The sequence below is a fragment of the Argopecten irradians genome, chromosome 12, assembly GCF_041381155.1.
Source record: "Argopecten irradians isolate NY chromosome 12, Ai_NY, whole genome shotgun sequence".
NCBI lineage: Eukaryota > Metazoa > Mollusca > Bivalvia > Pectinida > Pectinidae > Argopecten > Argopecten irradians.
Window position 1 is genome coordinate 32,749,243 of NC_091145.1, and position 26,879 is coordinate 32,776,121.

General features: G+C 35.0%; 1 protein-coding gene and 1 pseudogene across 1 annotated transcript; both read left to right on the forward strand.

Moving 5' to 3' along the window:
• The first annotated feature begins 156 nt into the window (after nucleotides 1-156).
• Nucleotides 157-18,140, forward strand: LOC138304639 (RNA-splicing ligase RtcB homolog). The gene is made up of 14 exons (XM_069244812.1): nucleotides 157-310; nucleotides 3,067-3,163; nucleotides 4,769-4,915; nucleotides 5,206-5,254; nucleotides 7,932-8,139; nucleotides 8,891-8,940; nucleotides 10,058-10,164; nucleotides 10,443-10,602; nucleotides 11,437-11,612; nucleotides 12,836-13,024; nucleotides 13,425-13,535; nucleotides 14,041-14,160; nucleotides 14,616-14,658; nucleotides 16,454-18,140. Exons 2-14 carry the CDS (start codon nucleotides 3,068-3,070, stop codon nucleotides 16,516-16,518), a joined length of 1,521 nt encoding a protein of 506 aa, XP_069100913.1. The 5' UTR covers nucleotides 157-310; nucleotide 3,067; the 3' UTR covers nucleotides 16,519-18,140.
• A 184-nt stretch (nucleotides 18,141-18,324) lies between these two features.
• LOC138305065 (uncharacterized) lies at nucleotides 18,325-23,996 on the forward strand (annotated as a pseudogene).
• The last annotated feature ends 2,883 nt before the right edge of the window (nucleotides 23,997-26,879 follow it).

Consider the following 26,879-nt stretch of genomic DNA (forward strand, 5'->3'; position numbering starts at 1 on the left):
ACCTGACTAAAAATTGAATTCATGATGCTAAATGAAAGCTACAAAAAATAAGAATATTTAACTTTTGGATAATTTCATAATCATACAAAATAGATATGCATTGATTTTAATCGTCTTGATGTTCATAGAAATAAAACTCTTTTTTTTTATGTTGAATTCCTGTTTTCTTTATTCAGGATCCGTATTTCGTTTTACGACTATCATTTTACACAACAGCATTGTACTTCCGGTTGTGGATTGCACGACGAAGTATTATGCTTACACAGTAAAAATTTCACCGACTTGCTGATAAATACACTTTGTCATACAGGTAAATATATGTATATGGTCTCGATGGAACTGTTGTATATTTATTGAAACTTTAGCACATCCTATTTTTATCAAGTAAACACAATTTCTGCGTCGTAAAATTTGTAATGGAGGCCATGTTGCACATGTCATGTCAAAAGTAAAGTACAAGTCCCACTATTATTGACGTCACATAAATCATAGTAAACGTAGTTTGTGTTCTAAATGATGAATATAGGCAAAATGTAGAATATGGACACATGAATACCTTCTGGTGTACATGATATGTACATCCAGATACAGCATGTCGCCGACTACTCCCATAACATGAGAGTCGACTGGTCAGCCGTTTTTTTATCGGACGTTATTTTGCTGACTGTCGACTCTCATTTCCGAAGGCATATTTCTTTGATGCAGCTTCCGACGTCAGATGAAAGCGGAAGGAAAAGTTCAATAATATCACTATTTCTTGCTCTAACAGTGATAACTTTGATGTGTACTTAAAGTTTAGGTATTAATTATCCCATTTATCTAGGAAAACCATAACTTGAGGCCTCATAAAATAGTATTTTAGCGAATTAGATATATCAAGGAGATCAAGGATTTATAAGTGAGAAGGATTCGTGACTGTCTCTTTACATTACTAAACACCACGCGAGACGCCTATGAACCGGGAAAAAAACGTTTATCTCAACAAATACTTGCCTTATCGAGTCAAACGAAACACCAATGTAAAGTTTATTGAATTTCACAGCGTATATTACTTGCTTTAAGAATGGAAGATTTAGAAGGTGCGTCTTAAATTTTCATTAAAAAAATATGACAGCTCTTGAAATGACGGTCCCGCTTCAGAAAGTAAGACGGTAACCCTCGCACCCGTTACATCAAAGGCTGCGCCGGCGGATATCAAAGGAAAATCAGCCGTCGCCCAACGTCACGGTCAGTGCACAAACACAAAAGCTCCTGGGTTGTTATTCCAAAAAGTCCAGTGTGACTTATCATTCTCATATACGTCCTTGATATGATGAATCCCCTCCGTAACATTTTGACCTAGTTTTAAATATGTCGGCTGGTTACTGCAAAAAACGGAACGTGAATTCAAGCGGGCTGAATGAAAGTAAAAGTAAAGGCAGATCAAGCGTTTTTGGGACTTTGCTATTCATATTTTCTATTTACCGGCCGGATCGCTTTCATCATGAAGTTTTGTCTGGGTCATGAAAGTTTACCTTAGGAGATGTAAATATTTGTTTTAGATGGATTTTACGGCTGGTTTTGTCAAAATACTTGTTGATTTATGAAAAAGATGTAGGTATTTGACATTGATGACGATTTAAACGTTTTATATTGTCACAATCCAAACTTTAAAAATGTTACCCACAGCATCGGGTAAATGGCCTATCGGAAGTTAGAGGTTAGACACGAGGTAATGTTCCAAAAGTGTCTCGTCGTGCTATACCTCTAACATTGTTGGAGTAGACGCCGACATAGTCGGTAACACATTTGTTGGTGCTAAACTTTATAGAAAATGACAGTGTTATTTTAAAAACTATCGGTGTGTATTCTCACTATTCTGTATGCACTTAAGCTATTTGTATATATGGCATTTTTTCAATGATTTCATCAGAGGTGGTAGGCTAGTTTCTGTAACTCAGAAATAAAAGATTTGAAAGATCGACCAATACAATGTCCTTTACAGGTTGGGTTTGGGACACTCCCATATATGCAGGATAGTCCTGCATTTGATTAACAGTCCTGTATTTGAGGGATAATTTTGTTACACAAATGAAGGATTCCTTGAAATGAAAATGGATAAAGTTGTTTTAAAAATTTCTATCAAAAAAGGACGTCATAATTAACTTTCAGATAGACATATAACTGATTGAAGACTTTATGTTATATATTTTTGTGTATGAACTATTGAATTCTATTATCTCAGTTTGTCATAAAGTGACAATTGAGGTGCTATCCATAGACTACAGTGTATAGCCAGACTTTATGTTATATGTTTTTGTGTATGAACTATTGAATTCTATTATCTCACTTTGTCATAAAGTGACAATTTAGGTGATCTCCATAGACTACAGTGTATAGCCATCAGGGAAATTTAGTGCAAATGTCAGGGTTGATTGACTTTTACCTGTGTTCTTTTTTTAGCCACATAGTAAGCAATAGAGGTGATTTTGTTTGTGACTTTTACAAACATTTAGATAATGAAATATGTTTTTATTTGAGTAATTACGTGGAAAGTTGTATTAGTGATGATGCCATTCAAAAATTATGATTCCCTTTTTCGATAACACTGTTTAAAACAACTTTATCAGTTTTCATTTCATAGAATCCAGCATTTGTGTATAATAAAATGATCCCTCAAATACAGGACTGTTACTCAAATATACAGGACTATCCTGCATATATGGGAGTGTCCCCAACCTGCTTAATAGTATTTGACCAAAATAGCAATGTACAGCCAATTTAAAGGTACATTATCAGGGGCAGGAGTCCAAATCAAATGTACATGTATTTGAAAGAAATTAGAGGTTGAATGATAATATTTGGATGGACCTGGTTCTGCAGTGTAAGAAGGATTCCTTCATCTTCTTCACATGAACAGGTCGTAAACTACATACCTGTACATGTTTTATTGTTGTCAATGTTGATAATGAAAAAAAATCATAAGAATCACCTGGTCTTTACTAATACTGAATGTTGTGATCTAAATGTCGTTTAGATTTATATTTTAATGTAATTAAAGCATACTTGAACCTTTTTTTATCACAGAATGGTTGTGAGAACATACCAAGAGGAACTTGGGTATCTGGAAAAAATTGGTGCTAACGCATGGCGCATAAAGAAAGGCTTTGTACCTAATATGAAGGTAAGGTATTGCACAAAGAACGCATAGATACAGTTTTTTGTATTTTCTTATGGTGCTTAAAGCTGACAATGAAAGTTAAAATTATTAAAATTATACTCGTTGTTCAAGAATCGTTGATGAGACATTTCCCGGTTGAGAACAGCCATTTTTGTTTTACATTCCGACGACTCACCGACCCCTATATAAAGCGCGTGAATCGACACACGTGCGCTCATTCATGTACCTATACACCTAGCAGTCCACAGTATATATCACCTACAAATAGGTAAACAAAACCCTCACCTGTAAAACTATAGGGGACTTTTTTTTAGCAAGAAAACATGTCAACTGCTCTAAGTTGTCATTTAGATGTTTCTAAAAAAAAAACAACCAACGCAAGTGAATAGAAATCCAAACAATAATCCGGCCACATATTTCCACATGTATCATCGTACTTGATGCACTCAACTGACTATGTACACGTGACTACGTACCTGACCCGAACGAGTGACAACTATCAAGGACACACATGTGTCGATGTACATGTACGTTTAAAACTTGGTGTATATTGAAGTGTTTTATTAGTTCGTATTGGACATATGTTGGGATATAGCTGACAACACATTCATCTATTACTTCAATGAAATGTTGTCAGGTGAGTGCAGTGTTTATTTTCAATTTGACATTGTTATTTGCAATATCAGGGCATGTGTATCTGAGACAAGACATGTTTAGAATGACACAGACATGTGTGTCAAGTGTCCCGTGCTTTATATAGGGGGTTGGCCAGTGAAGGTTACTAAGCAGAGCAAAAGAAAAATGGCTGCCACTTCCTTAGATACCACACTGTCATAACTAGGGGATGTCTCAGAAACAATTTTTGGAAAAATATTTCGTTAATATATTTTTTTTAATTTCAAATGCATGTTTTTAACTTGCATTGTCAGCTTTAAGTATCCTTTTGTTATAGATACAGCATATACAGTATATATTTTGTCTCTGGCTATTACTGAAAACTGTGTATATACGTGTATGTTATTGCCTTTCTATATGTTTGTATGGATTCATCCATGTCTTGCAAGAACATTTATAATTTTGAGGATTAGGCAATCAAATAAGATACCGTACATTTTAATGATTTGTTTTGTATCATAAGATTTTGTAATGTTTCAAATCAGGGTTAAATAGTAACTTATTTTATGAGGTGGTCAGCTGGACCACCAACTTTTGTTTTCTAGTGGTCCTTCTGAATTTCAGGTGGTCCTTCCAACATGTAATAAAAAAAGCACAAATACATAATATCATTGTCTTCATGGCCGTTTATTGGCATAAAGGACATATTTTTACTCTCCATCCGTTAGAGAGTTCCGATACTACGATTTACGGCATCGGTCAATATTACAAAAAACTATCAACTTGGAATGGTGAATTAGAAAAACGATTGAAAGAGGTAATAATATCATGAATATTTTAGGTGGTCCAACGGACCATGGATCAAGAATGGCTTAGTGGCCCTTCCATTTTTCTTGTGGCCCCGGGCCACAGGACTCCTGCTAGTATCGATCCCTGCAAATCTGTGAAGTGTATATGACTCGTAACTGATAATTGTTTTTTTTATATATTCAGGTGGAAGGGATCTTTTATGCCAATGAATGCTTAGAAAAACTGATGTTTGATGAACTGAAGCAATCATGTCGTTCACAAGGTTATGGAGGGTTCCTCCCTGGAATGAAACAGATTGGAAATGTAGCTGCTTTGCCTGGAATTATAGGGGTAAATATCCTTTCATGGATATTAAATGTACTCATCTCTTATCTAATATCCTTTAAGTTTCATATAAAAATGCCAGATACATCTAGAATTTTTATCTTGGATTTTATAAAGAAATGCAAATTGCACCACTTCTATGTATTATTACTCAAATTTCATGAAGAAATCCAAGATGCTTCTCTACTTTTATTTATCATCTTTTAAACTTTTATGAAGAAATGCAAGTCTTGCATGTAGAAACAATTTTTTGCAATTTAAAATTACCGAGGGGTATTTATTTGTTCTTCTTCCAGAAATCGATAGGTCTTCCTGATGTGCACTCTGGCTATGGGTTTGCTATAGGTAAGACGATCTCACATTCATAATATTAATGAAGATTTTAGCTGTAATGAACACACTTTTCTATGTATATTTATATGTAATGAGTGCTGTTAACTCAAATTTGAATTTTTCATATTTCTCTTGATATTATAGTTATTACCTAATAGCAACTATACATTAGCAATAACGTTTGCCTCAGAAATATTTCATCTCCTTAAAGATGCTCCACTGCTGACAAATAGTATTTTTTCACTATCAAAACCAGGAACAGACTACCTAGTATTTTTCTTAAGTTACCAAAATTACTTTCTTTACTACCATTGAAGAGTTTGAGCTTCTAATTTTACTTAGTTAAAAATATAAAAAATGATTAATTGCATCCCGAAAATATTCTGTGGCACTATGTCCTATAACTGAATGAAGTACTGATTGCGCATTTGCCAAAAGCATAATAGATTATTTAATATTATTTTTTGTGTTAATTAGACATACATAATATACAAGATTAAACACCAATTATTGTTCAAATGACGAATATCAATTATGGTCTGTCAGCGGTGGAGCATCTTTAATTTACTAGCAATATTTTATTGATTTTATTCTACTAATATTGTTGTTTAAATTAACTCAATACTGATTTTTAGCCCACCATCATCAGGCGCCATCTTGGATTTCATCGTTGAAGCTTGTTACTGCTCAAAAAGTACTGAAACAATCTGTCTCTAATTTTATTTGTAGTATGTTTGAAAAAGTTTGAAAAGATTCCTCTTTCCATTGTCAGACATAGATCATTCTTTGGTGGGCACCAAGATCCCTCTGGGATCTCTTGTTTTTCAGTGTACAGTCAAACCTGTGTATAAAGATCACCCAAGGGACCAACACAAATGGTCTATGTAGCCAAGCAGTCTATAAATACAAAGCAAAGTGCATTGAAATTTAATATTTGGGATCCTTGGAAATTGACATTATTAAGTACCATATTCACGGTAATTTGCACCCCTCCCCCTATAAGCGCCCTTGCCCTTTTCTTGACAAGGAGTTGAAAGTTGTATATGTCATGACATATAATAATGCAACTGATAGGTTAAAGTGAACAGTCAGGCAAGGATGGCTAAAGTTGGTAAAAATGGTGTGAATGTATCCAGAATTATTTCTTATGAAATAGAAAAATAAAATCTCTCGTCAAAATCTGTCTGCGTACGAAGAAATTAATTTAAAGTATGGGAATTCTAAAACATCCTCCCGGCTCACTATGTCTGTGGTTACATTTCCATGTAGCCTCGCTTTCAATGCTTTCAAATTTTCTTTACTTTAATGGTCAGAACTGGGAAACGTAAGCAGAACTTGACCGTCCTATTAATACGTGAGAACTTTTGGAAGGCCAATGAACGCATTTTAGACTGATTTTCTTTCCCCCGACTATTCACTTTAAAAGGCTTGTTTTTTATCATCCACAACTTACATTTATGCTCACTAATAAACTTCCCCTTTTGTTACATTTTTTTAGCCCACCATCTGATCATCAGATGGTGGGCTATTCAAATCGCCTTTCGTCCGTGGTCCGTCATCTGTCCGTCCTTCCGTCCGTCCTTTAACAATTCTTGTTACCACTATTTCTCAAAAAGTACTGAAGGGATCTTTCTCAAATTTCATATGTAGGTTTCCCTAGGACCCTAGTTGTGCATATTGCATTTTGGGACCGATCGGTCAAAAAAGATGGCCGACAGGCGGCCATCTTGGATTTTGATAGTTAAAGTTTGTTACCGCTATTTCTCAAAAAGTGTTGAAGGGATCTTTCTGAAATTTCATATACAGGTTCCCCTAGGACCCTAGTTGTGCATATTGCATTTTGGGACCGATCAGTGAACAAGATGGCCGACAGACGGCCATCTTGGATTTTGATAGTTAAAGTATGTTACCGCTATTTCTCAAAAAGTGCAGAAGGGATCTTTCTCAAATTTCATATGTAGGTTCCCCTAGGACCCTAGTTGTGCATATTGCATTTTGGGACCGATCAGTGAACAAGATGGCCGACAGGCGGCCATCTTGGATTTTGATAGTTAAAGTTTGTTACCGCTATTTCTCAAAAAGTGCAGAAGGGATCTTTCTCAAATTTCATATACAGGTTCCCTTAGGACCCTTGTTGTGTATATTGCATTTTGAGACCAATCGGTGAACAAGATGGCGGACAGGTGACCATCTTGGATTTTGATAGTTAAAGTTTGTTACCGCTATTTCTCAAAAAGTGCAGAAGGGATCTATCTCAAATTTCATATGAAGGATCCCCTGGGGCCCTAGTTGTGCATAGTACCTTTTAGGACTTATGCATAATGCCTTTCAGGACTGATTGGTAAACAAGATGGCCAACCGGCCGCCATCTTCGATTTCATTGTTGAAGTTTGTTACCACTATTTCTTAGAAAGTACTATAGCGATCTGTCTCAAATTTTATATGTAGTGTGTTTGAAAAAGTTTGAAAAGCAGGGAAAAGATCCCTCTTTCCATTGTCAAACATAGATCATTCTTGGTGGGCGCCAAGATCCCTCTGGGAGCTCTTGTTTAATGGTCCTGGGCGCTAATTACAGTGAATATGGTAGGTGTCTTTATTCAGAGATATGTACCCTTCAAATATTTATTAAAAAAATATGTGAGTGAAAATTTGATGAAGAATTTAAATATTGTTATTCTTTTAAATGAAGGTAATATGGCAGCCTTTGACATGGGAAATCCAGAAGCAGTTGTCTCCCCTGGTGGTGTAGGTTTTGACATCAATTGTGGGGTCCGGTTGCTGCGGACAAACCTGATGGAGAAGGATGTCCAGCCGGTCAAGGAACAGCTGGCTCAGTGTATCTTTGACCACATCCCAGTGGGTGTAGGCTCTAAAGGAATCATTCCTATGACAGCTCAGTAAGATGTCCATTATTATTTAGTCTGTACAGGGGATCAAATCTAGGACCTCGAACCTAATTGTTAATTATGCAATGTACTCAAATATTCTTTTTACTAATTTTTGTTTCTTACATTTTTGTTCATTATAAGACTTGTACACCAGTATGTAGAATGAATATATGCACCCGGACTACAATATCTTTCGGCCTTGTACAGAATGGTCCCTATGTGTCCTAGTGGAGCACTGCCTCCGAAAATCACTTTGGCACCATTTTTTTCTAGGTTTCCAATTATTTTATGCGTATACATGCATTTATATATCATTTTGTTTAAAACAAACATAACAACCCTTCTTAATATCTACCATACTGCTCACCAGACATTGAGTCCACCATTTGTAGACTTGTATAAATTTTCTACGGAAAGACCTTTATTGTGTACACTGGTATGTAAAGAAAACTACTGTCTCGCTACGAATTTGATATTTTATACGGTTTAGTTTTAATGCCTTGTAGGTAATATAAGCGATATAAAACAAGTACTATTATAAAATGCATACAAACGTTTTTAATAATGGTTTGTATGATCATTACTTTGCTCCATTAACAGTAAAATAGGCACCAATTGTAGTTCTTAAGACGACACCATTTTCTGTCTAAAAGTCTTTTAAGCTACAATATTGCAGCTAACCATATGGAGACTTCTATGTTACTGAATCCTGAAAATTGATAGCCTGATGCCTAGCTTTTTGATTCCTAATTTGATTCAGGAACTTGGAGGAAGCTTTGGAAATGGGGATGGACTGGTCATTAAGAGAAGGTATAGAAATTAATGCTAATTATGTATTCACTATTTAAGATTTGTTTGACATTTAAAGAACTGAAGACTTTACATTTGATGAGCTTGTACTACATGCTGCTATGTCTCATGCAGTTATATTCCTTATCTAACACCTTTATCACATTTTTTCATGAAAAGCCTAAATGTGTATTTAGATATTTTTATAAAGAAAACACGACTTTAACGAACCTCTGGGGACCAACAAATTATTTTACCCCCGGTATGATTAACATAGTTCATTTTACACATATTACATTATATGAACTTTTTGGTGAATACAAAGTTCACGTTATAACCTTAAATTTGTTGTAAAGTATGTTCATTATGCTTTTGCACATAGGTTTTGGATTGTGACTTCACAATGAATACTTTCCCACAAAGGAGACAACTGTAATTTGATACATGTAGCATCCTATTCTGTATGGGTTACATCACTTTCTGTCTTAATGCATCTTAATCAGATTATTAAAGCAGGGATTATATATGTCCTTAGAAATTTCTATTTTTACAGTAATTTTAAAGATGCTCCACTGCTGACAAATGGTATTTTTTCACTATCAAAAACAAGAGCAGACGATTTAGTATTTGTCATCGGATACAAAAGTTACTTACTTTACATCATTGCCACCATTAAAAAGTTTGAGCTTTTAATTTTACTTCAAGTTAAAACTATGAAAAATGAATAATTGCATCCCGAAAAAATTGTGTCACTCTATTTTATATGGAATGAAGTAATGATTGTGCATGCACCAAAGGCGTAATAAATTATCTTATGTTATTTTTGTGTCAATTAGGCATATATATACACGATTAAATACCAATTATTGTTCAAATGATGAATATCATTAATGCTCTGTCAGCGGTGGAGCATCTTTAAAGCAATTTATAGAAACTTTGGTTCATGTTGATATGAATGTATAGGTCCTTGAGTGGTCAAGCTGAACACCTAAGTCTAAGTGCATGGAGAATTGGAACACACTTGGTAAAGCAGGTGATCCTAAAATACTCTTCATATATTGATGAAAGGAAAACATGTCAACCCACAGCTAGAAAGATATGTGTTGGTCTTATGATCCAGAACCATATTGGTTTACAGGGTATGCATGGGCAGAGGACAAGGAACATTGTGAGGAATATGGACGTATGCTTCAGGCAGATCCCAACAAAGTCAGTGCCAGGGCCAAGAAAAGGGGCCTCCCTCAGGTAATGTGACTATCTATACTCTATTTGAATATGTTGACAAATACTTGTTAATCTTGGCCTTATTTCTATCAGACAAAAACTAATACAATATTGGTAGAAAACATGTTAAAGCTTGCTAACTTTTGAATTTAAATGTATATAAAAATAGCAACACAATTGCTTTGCTATGGAAAATTAATTTCTTAAAGAATATCTTGTATTGAACTTCAGAAAAAAACATTCTTATCACACTTAATGACAGATAAATCCCTTACCCATATAATGGTTTCTACATACAGCTTGGAACACTAGGAGCTGGAAATCATTATGCTGAAATACAGGTAGTCGATGAAATTTTCAATGAACATGCTGCCAAGAAAATGGGGATAGAATGTAAAGGCCAAGTATGTATGATGATCCACTGTGGGAGTCGAGGACTAGGGCATCAGGTGGCCACAGGTAGGTGGTAAACAATTGGTTATAATGAGTCATGTAGGTGGTAAACAATTGGGTATGATGGTAAATGATTGGTTATACAAAGTCATGTAGGTGGTAAACGATTGGTTTTACAAAGGCATATAAGTGGTTAACGATCGGTTTTCTAAAAGTCATGTAGGTGGTAAACGATTGGTTATAATGAGTCATATAGGTGGTAAATGATTGGTTATACAAAGTCATGTAGGTGGTAAATGATTGGTTACATAAAAGTCATGTAGGTGATAAATGATCGGTTATACAAAGTCATATAGGTGGTAAACAATTGATTAGACAAGTCATGTAGGTGGTAAACGAGTGGTTATAATGAGTCATGTAGATGGTAACGAGTGGTTATACAAAGTCATGTAGGTGGTAAATGAGTGGTTATACAAAAGTCATGTAGATGTGGTAAACGAGTGGTGTATGTACAAAGTCAAAGTGGTTGTCATGTCGTAGTGAACGATGGGTGGTAAACGAGTGAGTGGTTATACAAAGCATGTAGGTGGTAACGAGTGGTTATACAAAGTCTTGTGTAAAATGGTTATCATGTAGGTGGTAAACGATTGGTTATACAAAGTCATGTAGGTGGTAAACGAGTGGTTATACAAAGTCATGTAGGTGGTAAACGATTGGTTGTACAAAGTCATGTAGGTGGTAAATAATTGGTTATACAAAGTCATGTAGGTGGTTAACAATTGGTTAATGTTTAGTAAGTAGAATGTTTTATTCTCTATAGTATTAACTAAGAATGAAAAGGAATTAATGAGTTACTCAAAATGCTTGATTTCTCCATTTTGATTAACGTCCCCATAACAGATGCCCTAGTTGCCATGGAGAAAGCCATGAAAAGAGACAAGATAGATGTAAATGATCGACAGTTGGCCTGCGCTCGGATTAACTCGCAAGAAGGACAGGATTATTTGAAAGGAATGGCGGGCGCTGCTAACTACGCCTGGGTTAATCGCTCTAGTATGACTTTTCTCTCTAGACAGGTAAATTTAACCATGAAATAGCCTGATATCAGATCTATGTTGACATTATCTTTGTTTCTTTTCATTTGCAGGATGTTAACAAGCCTATTTGTTAAAATATTTAAAATTACTCACAATTTTATAGAATAAGAAATTAGATTAAAAAATCTGTTTGAGCCTTATAATTTCAAAGTTATTCAAGCATTATTCTCAATAACAAAATGGAAGGACATTCTTCATGTCTATGAAAAAGAATGATGCATATAACTAATTTAGGTAACTCAATGAGGTACCAATTTGGCATAAATTCCTGTAATTTTTCTTACTTTTACAATAAAACAGATGGTTTATATATTTCGTACACCAGCTCTAAGCTAGCTTCATGTTCTCTTTCTTTTCTGAATTATATGTTAACTTTTATATATTACTTGAATTACTGTTATTTACTTTGTACTATTTATTCTGCTAGTATTTTCTTTTGTATATATTACTCTTCTTTGACCCGCTTGGGTTTTCTATTACATATTTATTTTGCATATTTATTTTTCCCTCAGTTCTATTATATTAAGTTATAAACCTTTTTTTTCTTCACCTTTATTATATTTATTTATAAAAAATATTTATTTTTGTCATTTCCGGACATTGGAAAGGATTTGTATAGGCTTTGCCTGTTATCTAATCCAATTGTTAATACATTGTACTTTATTATATTTATGTTCTATATTATAGTTTTGTATATATTTATTGTATTATCAATAGAATATTTTGAAATGAAATAAAAAAGATTGAGTTGTGGCATATTAATGTTATCCAATAGTTCAAGTATTGTCAATGAATGTGACGCTTTTAAAATATCCTTGGAAAACGTTCAAATGAAATTAAAGTATTAGATCTTCTAAAATTTTATATTAAAGATACTCTATTTACTTGATACAAGTAGTGCTGAATTCAACTTAAGGAGGATCTTTTAGATACTGAAGTGAGATGAAAAAAACTTAAATCTGTCTAGTATATAAAAATGTTTTTATCTTTGAAATTTCATGATTATAGACATCTTCAGAGACCCACGTTTGATTGCTCCATGCTACACTAGAGTACATGTAGCATAGCGTAACACAAACAACCATGGGTCTCCAGTGATCGTTTGAGGAACGAAAACACAATACTTAGGTAATATTATTAATCTAATTGTAAGAAAAAGGCATATTTATCTGCCTAATCAGTTCTTTCCTTTCTAATTTTAGGCTTTCTCAAAAATGTTCAACTCATCCCCTGATGATCTCGATATGCATGTGATATATGACGTGTCACACAACATTGCGAAGGTGGAGGAACACTTCGTGGAGGGAAAACAGAGGTCACTACTTGTCCACAGGAAGGGTTCAACGCGTGCCTTTCCTCCTCATCATCCTCTTATTCCTGTCGACTATCAGGTAAAGTCTTATGTAAAGGAAGTACTAGTACATTCTGATATATCAGAGTTACTTCCCTTTGTTTCACTCACGATGAAATGAAGGGAAATAACTCTGATAGATTAAATCAGAATGTGATATGATATTTATGATTAGTTGTAGTTTAGTTGCAAAAACTCTTTTGACTTATCCTTCTCACAAAAAATTGCGGTAATTCTTTTCGAAATGCCTTTATTTTTCTGCATAAAATAGCAATCTGTTGAACATAAATGATAAATAACATATTAAAATAGGTTATTAAAATATGTTTTACTGAAATATGACATACTTTGGTAAGCATAACCCTCTTGTCAAAGAAGGATACTATAGATGATATTTAGTTTGATAGTGTAACTACAGAAGAGTGATGTATATATTTCAGTTGACGGGCCAGCCCGTATTGATAGGAGGCACCATGGGGACTTGTAGCTATGTACTGACAGGTACTGAGCAGGGAATGGGTGAGACGTTTGGAACGACATGTCACGGTGCAGTAAGTACATACTCAATGAAAGAAACATTACATTTTGAGACAAAAAGAAGTTTTTCTAAATGATTATTTTAGTCTTGTTTATTCATATTATATGGTTAGGCAGTTCAGTTATATACTGAAGGCGATTATTTGAAGTAGACCCAAGAAAATAAGTAATACTCATTTTTGATAAACCATCGGTAATGCAATGTTCAATTTTGATAAGATCTCACAAATACAAATGTCTACATTTCACCATTTTTGATACACCATCTCTATTACGCAATGCTCAGTTTTGATTGGCCATCACTAATATGCAATGCTTATTTTTGATTGGTCATTTTTCATATGCAATGTTATTTTTGATTGGTCATTACTAATATGCAATGCTAATTTTTGATTGGTCATTACTAATATGCAATGCTCATGTTTGATAAGCCATCTCTCATATATGCAATACTCATTTTTGATTTGCCATCGCCAATTATTTCTTAACTCTGATTGGATCTTTACTTTATTTGTAAAGGGTCGAGCATTATCTCGTGCAAAGTCCAGACGTAACTTAGATTACACTGATGTCCTGAATGCCTTGGAGGAGAAAGGAATCAGTATCCGCGTTGCTTCACCGAAACTCGTCATGGAAGAGGTGAGAGCTGTCAAGTAAAAGTGAAAGATCCTCCAAAATTGATTTTGAGTTGCATTTTGTTGAAACTACTGATTCAAGAGGACTCTTAAATTTCATATGTAGGATTTCATTGTTTCTATTTGTGCTCATTGCATTTACGACCAACAGATATGGTGAATTTTGATAATAAAAGAGTTATGTTATCGCTTTTCCCTTTGACGTATATGAGATAGGCTCCTGTTACTTACTCAAAACTGTTGACGATCTCTTTCTTAAATGACGTTTTCATGATGTCTTTGATCCCTAGCTAGCTGTGCTTTCGGAAACAACATTTATTTCACGTTTATCTTTTAAACATTGCAGTTTCATGCATGCATATGTTTATATGGTAACTATGTAAAACTTTGATGACATGAAATGACAGTGTGTTTATCAATGTTTGTTTGATGTGTGATTATTCTTTTATTTTCCTCTAGGCACCAGAATCTTACAAAAATGTTACAGATGTCGTTGATACATGTAAGTATAACAACTCGTTTGTTTGAGTCCTGTTTAAATCTAACTTAGTTCTACCACAACAATATGTTGTGTAATGGTTATAATGAACTTCTGTGGACCAACGAAATGACTTCATTATAAGGACAATCAATAAACAGACTACATACAACAACTTATATGAACCTTGTCTAGGAATGAAAAGTTCTACGTAATAACCATGGATTTGTTGTAAATTATAAACGTGTACTATACCTTTGCAGCATCCAGTTCAAAAAATGAGTGATTTACATGAAAGTTTTGCAATATACATGTTAACTTGTCACTTATCATATTTTCTTATGATATTGACATCCATTTGAATGCCATAAGCACATTCAAAAAATTGTATGTTTTATTTTTAGTGCGAGTGTACTCGTACTATTATTTTCCTTGTTGGGTGTAGAGTCTGTGTACATCCGCTATGCGCAGATTCCAACTGCGCACGAGATACAGGAAATCAGTGTCTTATACCGATTTCGTTGTGATTTAGTGTTACCAACATTTCAAAAACATATACTATGAGATATACTTGTCAGCGATATTCTACTATAGATTATGAACAGTGACATTACACAGTGCTAAACGCATTTGTTATAAGGTAGCAGTGTAAAGTTAGACCGAATGGCCATGGGTGAGATTTTCACTAAGCAGAAAGCCCCTGTTTTAATACATGCATAAAAAAAATTAAAATGTTCATGTCCTAAAATTGGTTAATTCAATCAAGAGACTTTATATATTTGCATAAAGAAATTCAACAAAATGGGTTCAAGATTAATGGTTTAGAGGGTATCCGAATGTGCGTCTAAGATGGAGAAACTCAATTCTGTAGCAGCAGAAATTGATAGCCGCAGTATGAGTAAAATTTGGTAACCATGGTTTTTACATACTCACAAAACAACAAAAAGCAGACCTGTCCAAAAATGAACTCTGCATGACAATTGCAAATGTTGTGTAGATTAAAAATATATATACTTTTATATAGGTGTTATTTCAGGTTAAAAAGCTGTGTGTACATAATTAAAGCCTACACATTATTTTGCTGAAATTTTCAAATCTGCTCTACACTGCTACCTTTGTGTAAACTTCAAGCGGCGTATCATACGAACTCTTGCATCGGTCACGATTTTCTAAGCATCTGATTGACTTTGGAAACTTTTGGAACAATACAATGCAAATCAGGTTTATATAGTCAATAAAAGAAAGTGACGAAACGGATAACTTTTAGTACCGGCCACACATTTAATTTATTTCGCATCATCCTATGGTCCTAGGTGTACGTTGCATTATCGCTTACTAAACCCTGTGACAACAGACCGTATTTGCTACAGTTCTAATAAATATTTCTAAAAGCCTTGCGTATGAGAAACAGATAAAAAAAAAATCATTATAAAATATCAGTCTGAGTGTCTGAGGTCTAGTTCTAATGTACTCCAGAAAGATGTTCAAGCATGACACAGGTAAGTAACCACGTGCACAGAGATTGGACAGTGTTCTAGCAGACAATTATTTTGAACAGCAAAACAAGTCTATCGTATCAATATCAATATGATAATAAACACATTTAACAAAGTTCAAAGTATTTTCACATTTAAAGTTCTGATGAAGTGAAGGAAAGTATTTATTACAGTACACCAAGGGCGCAAACCATCTCCTTGCAATAGTCACAAGGATAATGAACGAAAGTGCTACGTACACCTGTTGCCGAGGAATTAGTTAGCGAGCACTTAACATATATACAGACATATTTCTAGTTTTATATATTTCTATATGTTTACAGGCCATCGAGCTGGTATTAGTCAAAAATGTATAAAACTGCGTCCAATAGCTGTGATAAAAGGCTGAACTGTTTCCATGGTTACTGATAAAACAATACTGGATCTAAGCAACAGTGGACTTACCATTATGCCAGATGTCACACTCCCTTGTTCGACCCTAGGTGGCTGGTTGTGCCTTCTGTGATATTGGGCAAATCATCATCTTCAGATCAAGGTTCTGGTTCATTGGTGATGTGAAATAACTCTGTAACTCTGTATTCAGTAGTGCTGTTTGAATCTACATGTACTAGATCCTTCAGCAATTTTGCTTAGAGAAGAGCTTAACAACTATATCTCAACTTTTTCTTTCAACTCTTACTTTAGAACTTTACGATTTTGTGTTGAAAGAAGAGCTCAATAATTTCACCAAGACTTTTTGTTTCAAATAGTTTGTTCTAAGTCTTTCCTTTCAGATATTGAGTTAAGATAAGAGCTCAATTACTTCACCAAGGCTTTTTGTTTCAAGAGTTTCAAATCTTTTGATACAAGCGCCATCCAGAGGGAGGGGGTAGAAGTAACATTTGTATTGTTTAAATCAAATGGTTTGTTTTAGATCTTTTGGGTATTATGTTTAGAAAAGAGATCAGTTACATCATCAAGAATTTTTGTTTCAAAAGAGTTTCAAACCTTTTCTTTAGAAACAATCATTATTCAGAGGGAAAAAGAACTGAAATTTATTCTATTTAATTCAAGTCTTTTGAGATGTGAGCTCAATCACTTCGTCAAGACTTTGTTTCAAATAATTATGTGATAAAATACATGTAAGTCTTGTTTGCTACTTGGGACTTTATTCCTATACATCATCGCCTTTACTCAATCCTTAGACACAAGGTTTTGTTCAGGGATTCTATCATGTCATGTATTTATTTTATAGAGGTATAAACCTAACTTAACAATGAATTAAATAGGACTGCTTTATTTTACGTTTCATTAGGCTAGGTAGATAACTTAATGGAATACTTCATTATGTTAGTTACTGATTATGCTTTGAATTGCAATTTGAACTTGCAACATTGAGTACTAAATTAATTGAATTCCACGGGTTGATCAGCAGTGCAAATTCGATGTTTTCTATTGCATGTCTGTTATGATTCCAGCCTATAATGTTCAATAATAATGTACATATTATCTGAATTTTTGATGTATTCGAACTGCATTGAGTATTTCAATTTTTAATGGCATGGGTTTTTAATATTACATGTTCGTGTAGACATAGGTTAAGATTTCTCTAATATATAAATTCGTATTTCCATCAATCACATTACATGTACCTAGTTCAGTAATATTCAGTTTTGGTACATTTTGTTTGTACAAATTCATTTAGTCTTAATATACTAATATACTATAACTTATCAACAGTCTAACTATTAAAATGAGAAGTAGTTTTTGAAAATAGATTAGAGGCTACATATGTAACTTTCATTTCAGATATTTTATTTTTTGTTATTCTTAAGATTTGCACAAGCAATCTTTACATTTGTTCCCTGTTATGTGTGTACCAATATCAAATTCGGAAAGTACATGATATGTATGACCCGATTATTTAACTGGTATATTTGGTGCTTAATTAAAATGCAACTTCAAAAATATGCCTCACCACGTTTGTACCAAATATCATATGAAAGGTGAAATAAAGATGCTAAGAATGAATATTAGTTATAATCAATATTACTGATAATCAGCTTTGTAATCATGCATTTTCAAATTGTAATTTGAACATTCAGGCCGTTTTGAGTGAACTCACGTGATCGGATAGGTGACCCCTGACCTTTTCATGACCGTGCCGGAGATCGAACCCCGACTGGTTTAGTCTACTAAACCTGTCTACACTACACCTGTCCAATGTATACTAGTACAATGTATACTGCATTTAGCCTAATCGGAGTCCAGTTTCACGAACATTTAATTAACGAATTCCTTACGATTTCACATAAGAAAGTTCCTTAAAAGTATATGTGCCGTAACATCCATATTTATGAATGAAGAAGAGCTTTTAATATGTTATTCACCACCGTAAATTACCGACATTTTGAGAATTAGAATACCTACTCTTACCATACAGTGTACATAGTTTTAAGTTTACAACACCATATTAACACTGTATGTTCATATTGCTGTGAAATGAATACACACGGTCACATTTTCACAGCTAAATTCATCAAACCATGGTTTTTGATGATTACCTGAGACAAAATAGCATGTCAAAATGTTCGCCAAGTTATGACAAAAATGACTTTAACTTGAATGAAGATCAAGGTCATTTATTTAAATATGATTAAAATACTACCTTGGTAGTTCATTATATAATATATACTGGCAATCAACCTTAAAGAAACATTTTGATTGATTATTCTATAAAAAACAGCAACAAAGGAAGTTAATTTTAAAAAAGTGAACAAGAGGCCCAAGGGCCTAAACGGTCATCTGACTTCCTTGGCAAAAGTCATATTGGAAATTAATTAGATATGGTGTCATGGTAGGCATCTTCTATTTGGGATCAACCAGAGATGTCAATTTTGACTCTTTGTCAAGATCATATCAAGATCATTTTTAAGGCAAGTTTCAGCCAAATTTCACTAGTGTAACTTTAGAAGAAGTTTGAAATGTGTTTTCAAGGTGACGACTGTGGCAGCCATCTTGGATTTCTGATTGACCCATAAAAATAACAACACTTTGTCGGGACTATGTCAGGATCATTTCATTCAAGTTTCAGCTAAATTGCATTTTAAGAACTTGAGAACTTCAAAATGTGTTTTCAAAATGTCGGCTGCGGCGGCCATCTTGGATTTTGGATTGACCCAAAAAATAACAGCACTTGGTCTTGACCATGTCAGATAATTTCATGTAAGATTCAGCTTAAAATTGCACTGGTAGACCTTGAGAAGAAGTTCAAAATGTGTACTGATGGGGATATACTACAGTGGAAAGCATTCTGGGAACCGTTCCAGTCAACGATTCATTTCAATACTTGTTTGACAGACATTAAACTATTTATTTATCTAAAAGCGCAATTACATGGCCAAGCGTCACAGTGCATTGAAGGTCTTTATATCACGAACAATAGCTACTTACAAGCTATAGACATTCTCTTGAAAAGGTTTGGACAGACCCACAAAGTTACAAACGCATACATGGAACATTTGATAAATATTCCTGCCCGCGATTTAACGCAAGTAGTCTCAGATCATTTCACAATAAGATGGAGTCATACATGTAGTATCAGAGGTTTAGAGTCTTTAGGACAGTGTGGGGAATCATTTGGGTCTTTTCTTATACCAATAATCAAGAACAAACTACCGCCCAACGTAAGACAGAATATCACTACTGGCAGGTGACCAGTTCTCGCCGAGTAACAATTCTCGCTATCGCATCTGTATTTGTACGATTTCCACGCAAATTTAGCTAATAAAGCCTTCTTCTGAGAGAAGACACTACCATGCTGATTTCCACAAAAAATTGTCTCAATTCATCTTTGATCATACAAGTACACATGCGATGGATGGTCGCTTGCCAGTAGAGATAATGGAGGCGATAATTGGGAAATCCTTGCGCGAGGCTGTTGGTAAGGAAATATGCATTTTGGAAGCCCGAAAAAACAGAAACGGAAATTATGCCTACGGCAACTTTTGTCACCGGACTTTCAGACAACAAGAGGACAAAAGGTAAGACAAGGTATACCGAATACAAGCGCCAATTCTAGAAAGCTGTGTTTGTTTTGCCGGGAGATGCACTCACCTAACCAATGTACAAACATCACCGATTACAAAGCACGTATAGACATTGTGAAGACCAAGAACGTTTGTTTCAACTGTTTTGGGTCACATAAAGTGAGTAACTGTCATTCCAAATAAAGTGTAAAAAAAAAAAAAAATGCGGGAAAAGACATCACACTAGTATATATCTAATGACCAGATTCCGCAATCGTCGAATCCTAAAGTTCATGTATCGGAGGGATAGAACTAAATGTCGAAACTACAGGAACTATTAGCATGAAAATAGCTGCTTTTGGGGGGAGTGAAAGTCAGATACGTCATCTAAAAACTGCACGCAGCACGCATATACATCAGTGGAGAGAGAATACCGATAGAGGTAGTGATCTTACCAAAGATAGCCGCGCCAATAGAAATGAAAAACGCTGCAAAATTGCCTTATTTACGAGGACTACAGCTAGCTCACCCAGTGACACATCATGGAAAGTACACCATAAACCTCCTAATTGGAGCAGACTACTATTGGCCAATAGTACAGGACAAAGTGATTCGTGGGAGTGGACCGACAGCTGTCAAGTCCAAATAAGGATATTTGTTATTCGGTCCAATCATCACACACAAAAACTCAACAACTGTTGCATCTTCGATGGGATTCATGAATACTGCGATCATGAACATTTTGATAAAACAAAAATCAGAGGAAGTTGACTTATAAAAGCTTTGGGAAAATGAATCTCTTGGAGTAAAGGATACACCAGACACCTCTACTATTTCTATGAGTTCGATGGAAGAATATCAGAATACTTCCATATCCTTCAGGAACGACACATATACTGCTAAGTTGCCCTGGCGTGAGGACCACCAAGAACTTCCGACAAATGAATTTGTCACAAGAAATAGAACGATTAATGTCGTTAAACGACTCGCACGGGAACCAAACCTATTGAAGATGTATGGACCAAGAAAAGAGAGAATTGATAGAGAAAGTTTCAAATGACAACATCAAATCAGGGGACAAAATACATGACATACCACACCACCCTGTGAAAAAAAACTATATATGCCAAGCAGGATCGTTTACGATTGCAGTTGCCATCAGGATTCAGACTCTCCAAGTTTAAACGACTGTCTATACTACTGTCCACTCCTCCTAAACTTAATGACATTACAAAAATCATCGCGAGATTTCGAGTGAAGAAATATGGAATATCTACAGACATTGAAAAGGCATTCCTTAACGTTCACCTTGATGAAGGAGACAGAGATGAGACAAGATTGTTCTGGCTTCATGATCCATCAGACCCCAATAGTCCATTGATAACATACATATTCAAAGCGGTTCTCTTCTGCGCCACGTGTTCTCCATTCATTTTAAACACTTCTGAAACATCTCAACGACAGTCAGACAGAATTGTCCAATGATCTACAAAGAAATATATATGTAGATAACATACTTTCATCCGTGGTCACTGAACAGGAAGCTTTACAATACTTCCGCGATTCAAGAGATTTGCTGAGACAAGCTGGATTCAATCTAAGGTCCTGGTCATCAAACAGTAAAGACTTACGGAAGGCAGACGAGAAGGAGAATGTTCATGACACCGACAATGTTGTTAAGATACTTGGAATGAGATGGAATCCGGTGTCGGACAGTATCGCTTTCGCCGATAAAGAAAGAGCGGATATTCACAACCTGTTAGCCACAAAAAGTTTTGAAACAGTCAGCATCAATTTTTAAACCATTAGGCATACTTGGACCAGTTACCATTCGCGCAAAATTACTGATGCAGAAACTTTGGAAAGATGGACTCTCATGGGATGAAAAACTATCAGAAGAAGTCAAAACTTCATGGATAGATATTTTGGTAGATAAAACACTCGTTACCGCGAAAACTTCGATTCCCAGGAAGTATTTTGTCGATTCCGATAATAGGATAAAGGATTCTACATTGCACGTCTTCGTAGACGCAAGTCAGAAAGCATATGGAGCTTGCGCATACGTTGTCAATTATACTGAAGCATCTTTCTTAATGGCCAAGAGTCGAGTTGCTCCTATGAAGGGAATGACATTACCACAACTAGAGTTGATGGCTGCAGTATTAGGAGCTCGCTTGGGGCGACATTAACTGGATGAATTAGAACTTGAACGTGTTGTATATTGGAGTGACAGTCAAATAGTCATACATCGTTTGAGAAACAACAAAACAAATTCATAAAAAAACAGAAGGAAAGAAATGAACGATTTAACTGGATCCAAACACTGGCGATATGTTCCTACGCATTCTAATCCGTCAGACTTACAAACCAAGGGCATATCTGCTAAAGAATTTCAAGACAACACTCTATGGTTTCATGGACCACCTTTGATAACCCTATCCCATAGTTGGCCTGTATGGAAAGAATGCGACACAACTGTGTTGTCAGCCATTGCGAACACTGGGAATAAGAGTTGTTCTGAAACAACAAAGGACAAAGGAATGGAACCCACGGGCAACGTAACGGACATAGTCCATAAAGAAAGATTTAATTCATATCAGAAACTTTTACGCGTCACAGCATATGTCATCCGATTTGTTAACAACTTACGTATAAGGGAGGACAGGAATCAAGGGAAACTGACAGCAGGAGAGCTTCAGCGAGCCGCAAACATGTGGATTCGCGACATCCAATACAACATATATTCTACGGAACTGGAATGTTTGCGATCGTGGACCCAACACCATTTGATTCGACAGCTCAAGCTTTACATAGATCATGAAAACATGCTACGTTGTGGAGGGCGTATTGACAACGCACCAATTCCTACAGACGCAAAATTCCCGTTGTTGTTACCAGGGAAACACAATTTCACACATCTCCTCATACAAGCCACTCACCAAAGAAACTGCCATGCTGGTACAGGAACAGTTGTCACTATTAAGGTAAAGAGTATGGATCCCTGCAGCTCGACAGATAGTTAGGTCTGTTTTGCGTTTCATGTAAAAAAAAAAAAGTATCTGGGAAACCATATTTGGCTCCAGCTCCACCTCCTTTACCAAAATATTGGATGCTGGACAGTGAACCCTTCTCATTTACTGGAGTTGACTTTACAGGAGAACCACACGTGAAATCAACAAATTAAGATGCACATTTGCCTTTTTACGTGCGCGAATACAAGAGCGGTCCATTTAGAGAAAGTACATGAATTAAGGTAGCTCCATACTTTTGTGAAAACCCATGTCATTTTTTTCTTACAGGTCTTATTTTCTTGCATTTTTTATGTAGATTTCAAATCTGTAAAGATAAAAGGGTGTTCTCGAACTACTTTTTAAGATATTTGAGCTTAAAATATACTATCCATGCAAATTTGCTGGCCGAAAATAGAAAAATTCATAAAATTATGTTTTCTGTAATATTAGGGTGAATGTAGTCTCGATCCTGTTGATTTTTTGTCCTAAATTTCTAACGATAGAACAATATACAAAAATCTTGTATTTTTTCAAATGCTAACTAATTTTTGTTATTTTCCAGGACGTTTCTATACGTAATAACCATGTTTTGTCATATTTTCGCCCGTAAAAAAATCAATGAATAGGCCAAAAAGGAAATGAAAACCCATGTCAATTTCACAATATTTGTATATGATATGCCCAAGATAATATGTTTTTCAAATATCATATAAAAACATGGGGTCCTCCATCAAAATTTCACAATTTTGTAAGCTTGAAGTTTGTAACTCACAACCCTACCCCCATTTCATCTAGTGCTAAGATGGGTCATATTTGACTATTTTTTGAAAATCATGCCGCAAAAAAACATTCCACATCAGTTCATATGTTTATGTGATAGTATATCTGGTTTATGTCTGTTTGTTTTTATGATTTTCTCCAAATTTTGTGTTTAAAGGAAATCCGTATGCGATTTTTTTAGAATTCCGGAATTTCGGTCCAGCCGGGTCCCCTCTTATCATTTATAGCGACGAACGGCACTTCCGGTGTTTGAAAATCCATTCCCATTTACGACAGGGAACGCAAAAACCTCAGAGATAGCATATAATTTTCACTTCACTTCACTGCTTTTATTTGATTTATTTAATGATTTTAAACATTCAACATTATATGTAAACAATTTTCACCTATTGAAAAAATATCCAAGTGGGATGTCGTGGCGTATCGGAAACCATTCTGGAATTCAAAACAACCTCCGCAACTTCCGGTATAGCGTCATATGAATTGGCGCGGTTTTCAAAAGTATGGACCTACCTTAACCGAAGAATTGTTTCTTCGAGCTTTTCGCCGATTTATCAGTCGAAAGTCCTTACCAAAAATTATGATGTCTGATAATGCTACTGCATTCGTTTCTGCGGCGGAGAATATTCGACGATTATGTCAGTCTGTTTCCGTAACTGACGCACTTTGTTAAGCAGGAACTGTATAGAAATTTATACCTAAGCGAGCACCGTGGTATGGTGGATATTGGGAAAGACTGATTGGGATAACCAAGGATTGCATCAAAGAAAGTACATGTACTCGGACGCGCAAATGTGACGATGGAAGTCTTATCAATAATAACTACAGAGATTGAGGCTATTTTGAACGACCAACCATTAACATACATTTCATCATATGTCAACGTCATCCAGATCCACTCTGTCCATCACATTTTTGTATGGGAGAAAGCTTAAAGGACTACCGTATCCAGATGAGAGCAGTTCTAATAAGGATGAAACTACTGAGGACGTTTACCATGATCAACTTTTAAAACGATTTTCAATAAAGCAACATTTTATCGAACATTTCTGGCATAGATGGAAATATTATCTAATAACTTATCGCGGCTCCGAGGATGTCGTGAATTCTCATTGTGATTATGACGTCATAGTCAATAGTCTGACGTGACGTCATCACGTAAGTCAGTTTAAATAAAGATTTAAAGGAAGAGGAAGGTGCTGTCATATCTCAACGTCATTAATATATGCGACATCACAATATTATTCGTCTTACAAAATTTATGACATGACCGAATATGACATGACTGAACAAATCAGTGTGATATTATATTTACATTTACTTGTCACTTCTACTATATAAACTAACCGAGGCAAAGTGAAGTATAACTGACACCCAAAACGTGACCGTCACAAATGTTGACGTGATGAGGTTAACTAATCACCGTCAAAATTGCTGTTCCATCTTGTGGATTAAATCGTCGTTGATTAACGATTTTACTGGTCTAGCTTAAACAGTGTTAATGCAGGGACCCCAAAATGAGTTGATAATGTAAATAATACGCTAGTGCGCATTATGAAGATTATCTGCAAAGCTCTGGCATCTATATAAACCATAGATGTCATAGGAAGATAGTTTAATGCTTAAATACTATTGTATGCTAATTTTTATAACGCGGGTCAACCTGATGATTCCTATAGACATCCTAATTAACACGCAGTACATGTGTAGCTGACTATCACTATACACAACAAAGCAAAATTGTGAAATGAATCTTCATTGTTAACATTATTGACCTCCCCCACCCAGTCTGTAATTTAACTAAAGCTAAATTATTATGTGTTTTGTAAAATTGCAGTGCATACAAATATATCTAATAATGCTGATCATATCCATTGTCTAACTACATTTTTACCATTTTTTCTGGTCTGTTTTCTTTAGTTGTCCAATATTCAAATTACTAAAATCGTTTTGATACCTTCTGAAAGTCATTTCGGCATGTGCATTTTAGGGTACCGAAACGACTTTGTAACGAAACTACTTTTACATGTGCTCAGTACTGAAACGACCTGCATTACTTTATGGTTTAACTACTAGCAATTTAATCATATAATCAAACAATATATTAGAAGATACATATATTAAAATGGCATCTGCCTCAAAGGCAGTACAATTGTCAGTTTACGTGCTGTTAAAGGTTCTCCACCGCCGACAGAGCATAAATGATATTCATTATTTGAACAATAATTGGTGTTTAATCGTGTATATATATATGCCTAATTAACACAAAATATAATATGAAATAGTTTGTTTCGCCTTTGGTGCATGCGCAATCAGTTCTTCATTCCATATAGGATATAGTGTCACGGAATTTTTTGGGAATGCAATTAATTATTTTTCATATTTAAAACTTTAAGTAAAATCAGAAGTTCTAACTTTTCAATAGTGGTAATGGTGTTAAGTAAGTAACTTTTGTAACTGAAGAAAAATACTAAATCCTGCTCCTGTTTTTGATAGTGAAAAAATACCATTTTTCAGCGGTGGAGCATCTTTGGTTCTGTTGACAGTATCACTGTTATCAGTCACTCGCGATGATGATCATAAACAGCCAGACTAGTATATTTGCAGGCCTAAAAACAATCAAATCTATCGTATAATACTAACATCCACCAATAATGTTATTGATGTCTTTAACAAGTGCACAAATATTTACCTGATATTGCCGTATTTAGCTTGAACATTAAGGCGGCTTCAACGTTTTTCACTCAACCGGATACAACCAATACACAATCCTCATATACATATATATTTCCATTCTACTTTCAGTCTCCCGTTTGATCTATGTTAAACCAGATGGGCAATATCACGCTATGAACTCCAATCTGGTCAAGCGTATGAATATTTTAACGTTTCCGCCGCGTCATGGACAGTGTATACAATATATACTTACGCCTATACATAACGGTCAAATA

What these genes read in the sequence shown, in the direction of transcription:
- LOC138304639 (XM_069244812.1), top strand. Translation starts at nt 3,068, where the DNA reads ATGGTTGTGAGAACATACCAAGAGGAACTTGGGTATCTGGAAAAAATT. An exon ending in CTTTGCCTGGAATTATAGGG is followed by an intron (nt 4,916 to 5,205) that starts GTAAATATCCTT and finishes TTCTTCTTCCAG; the next exon opens with AAATCGATAGGTCTTCCTGA. An exon ending in AGGGCATCAGGTGGCCACAG is followed by an intron (nt 10,603 to 11,436) that starts GTAGGTGGTAAA and finishes TCCCCATAACAG; the next exon opens with ATGCCCTAGTTGCCATGGAG.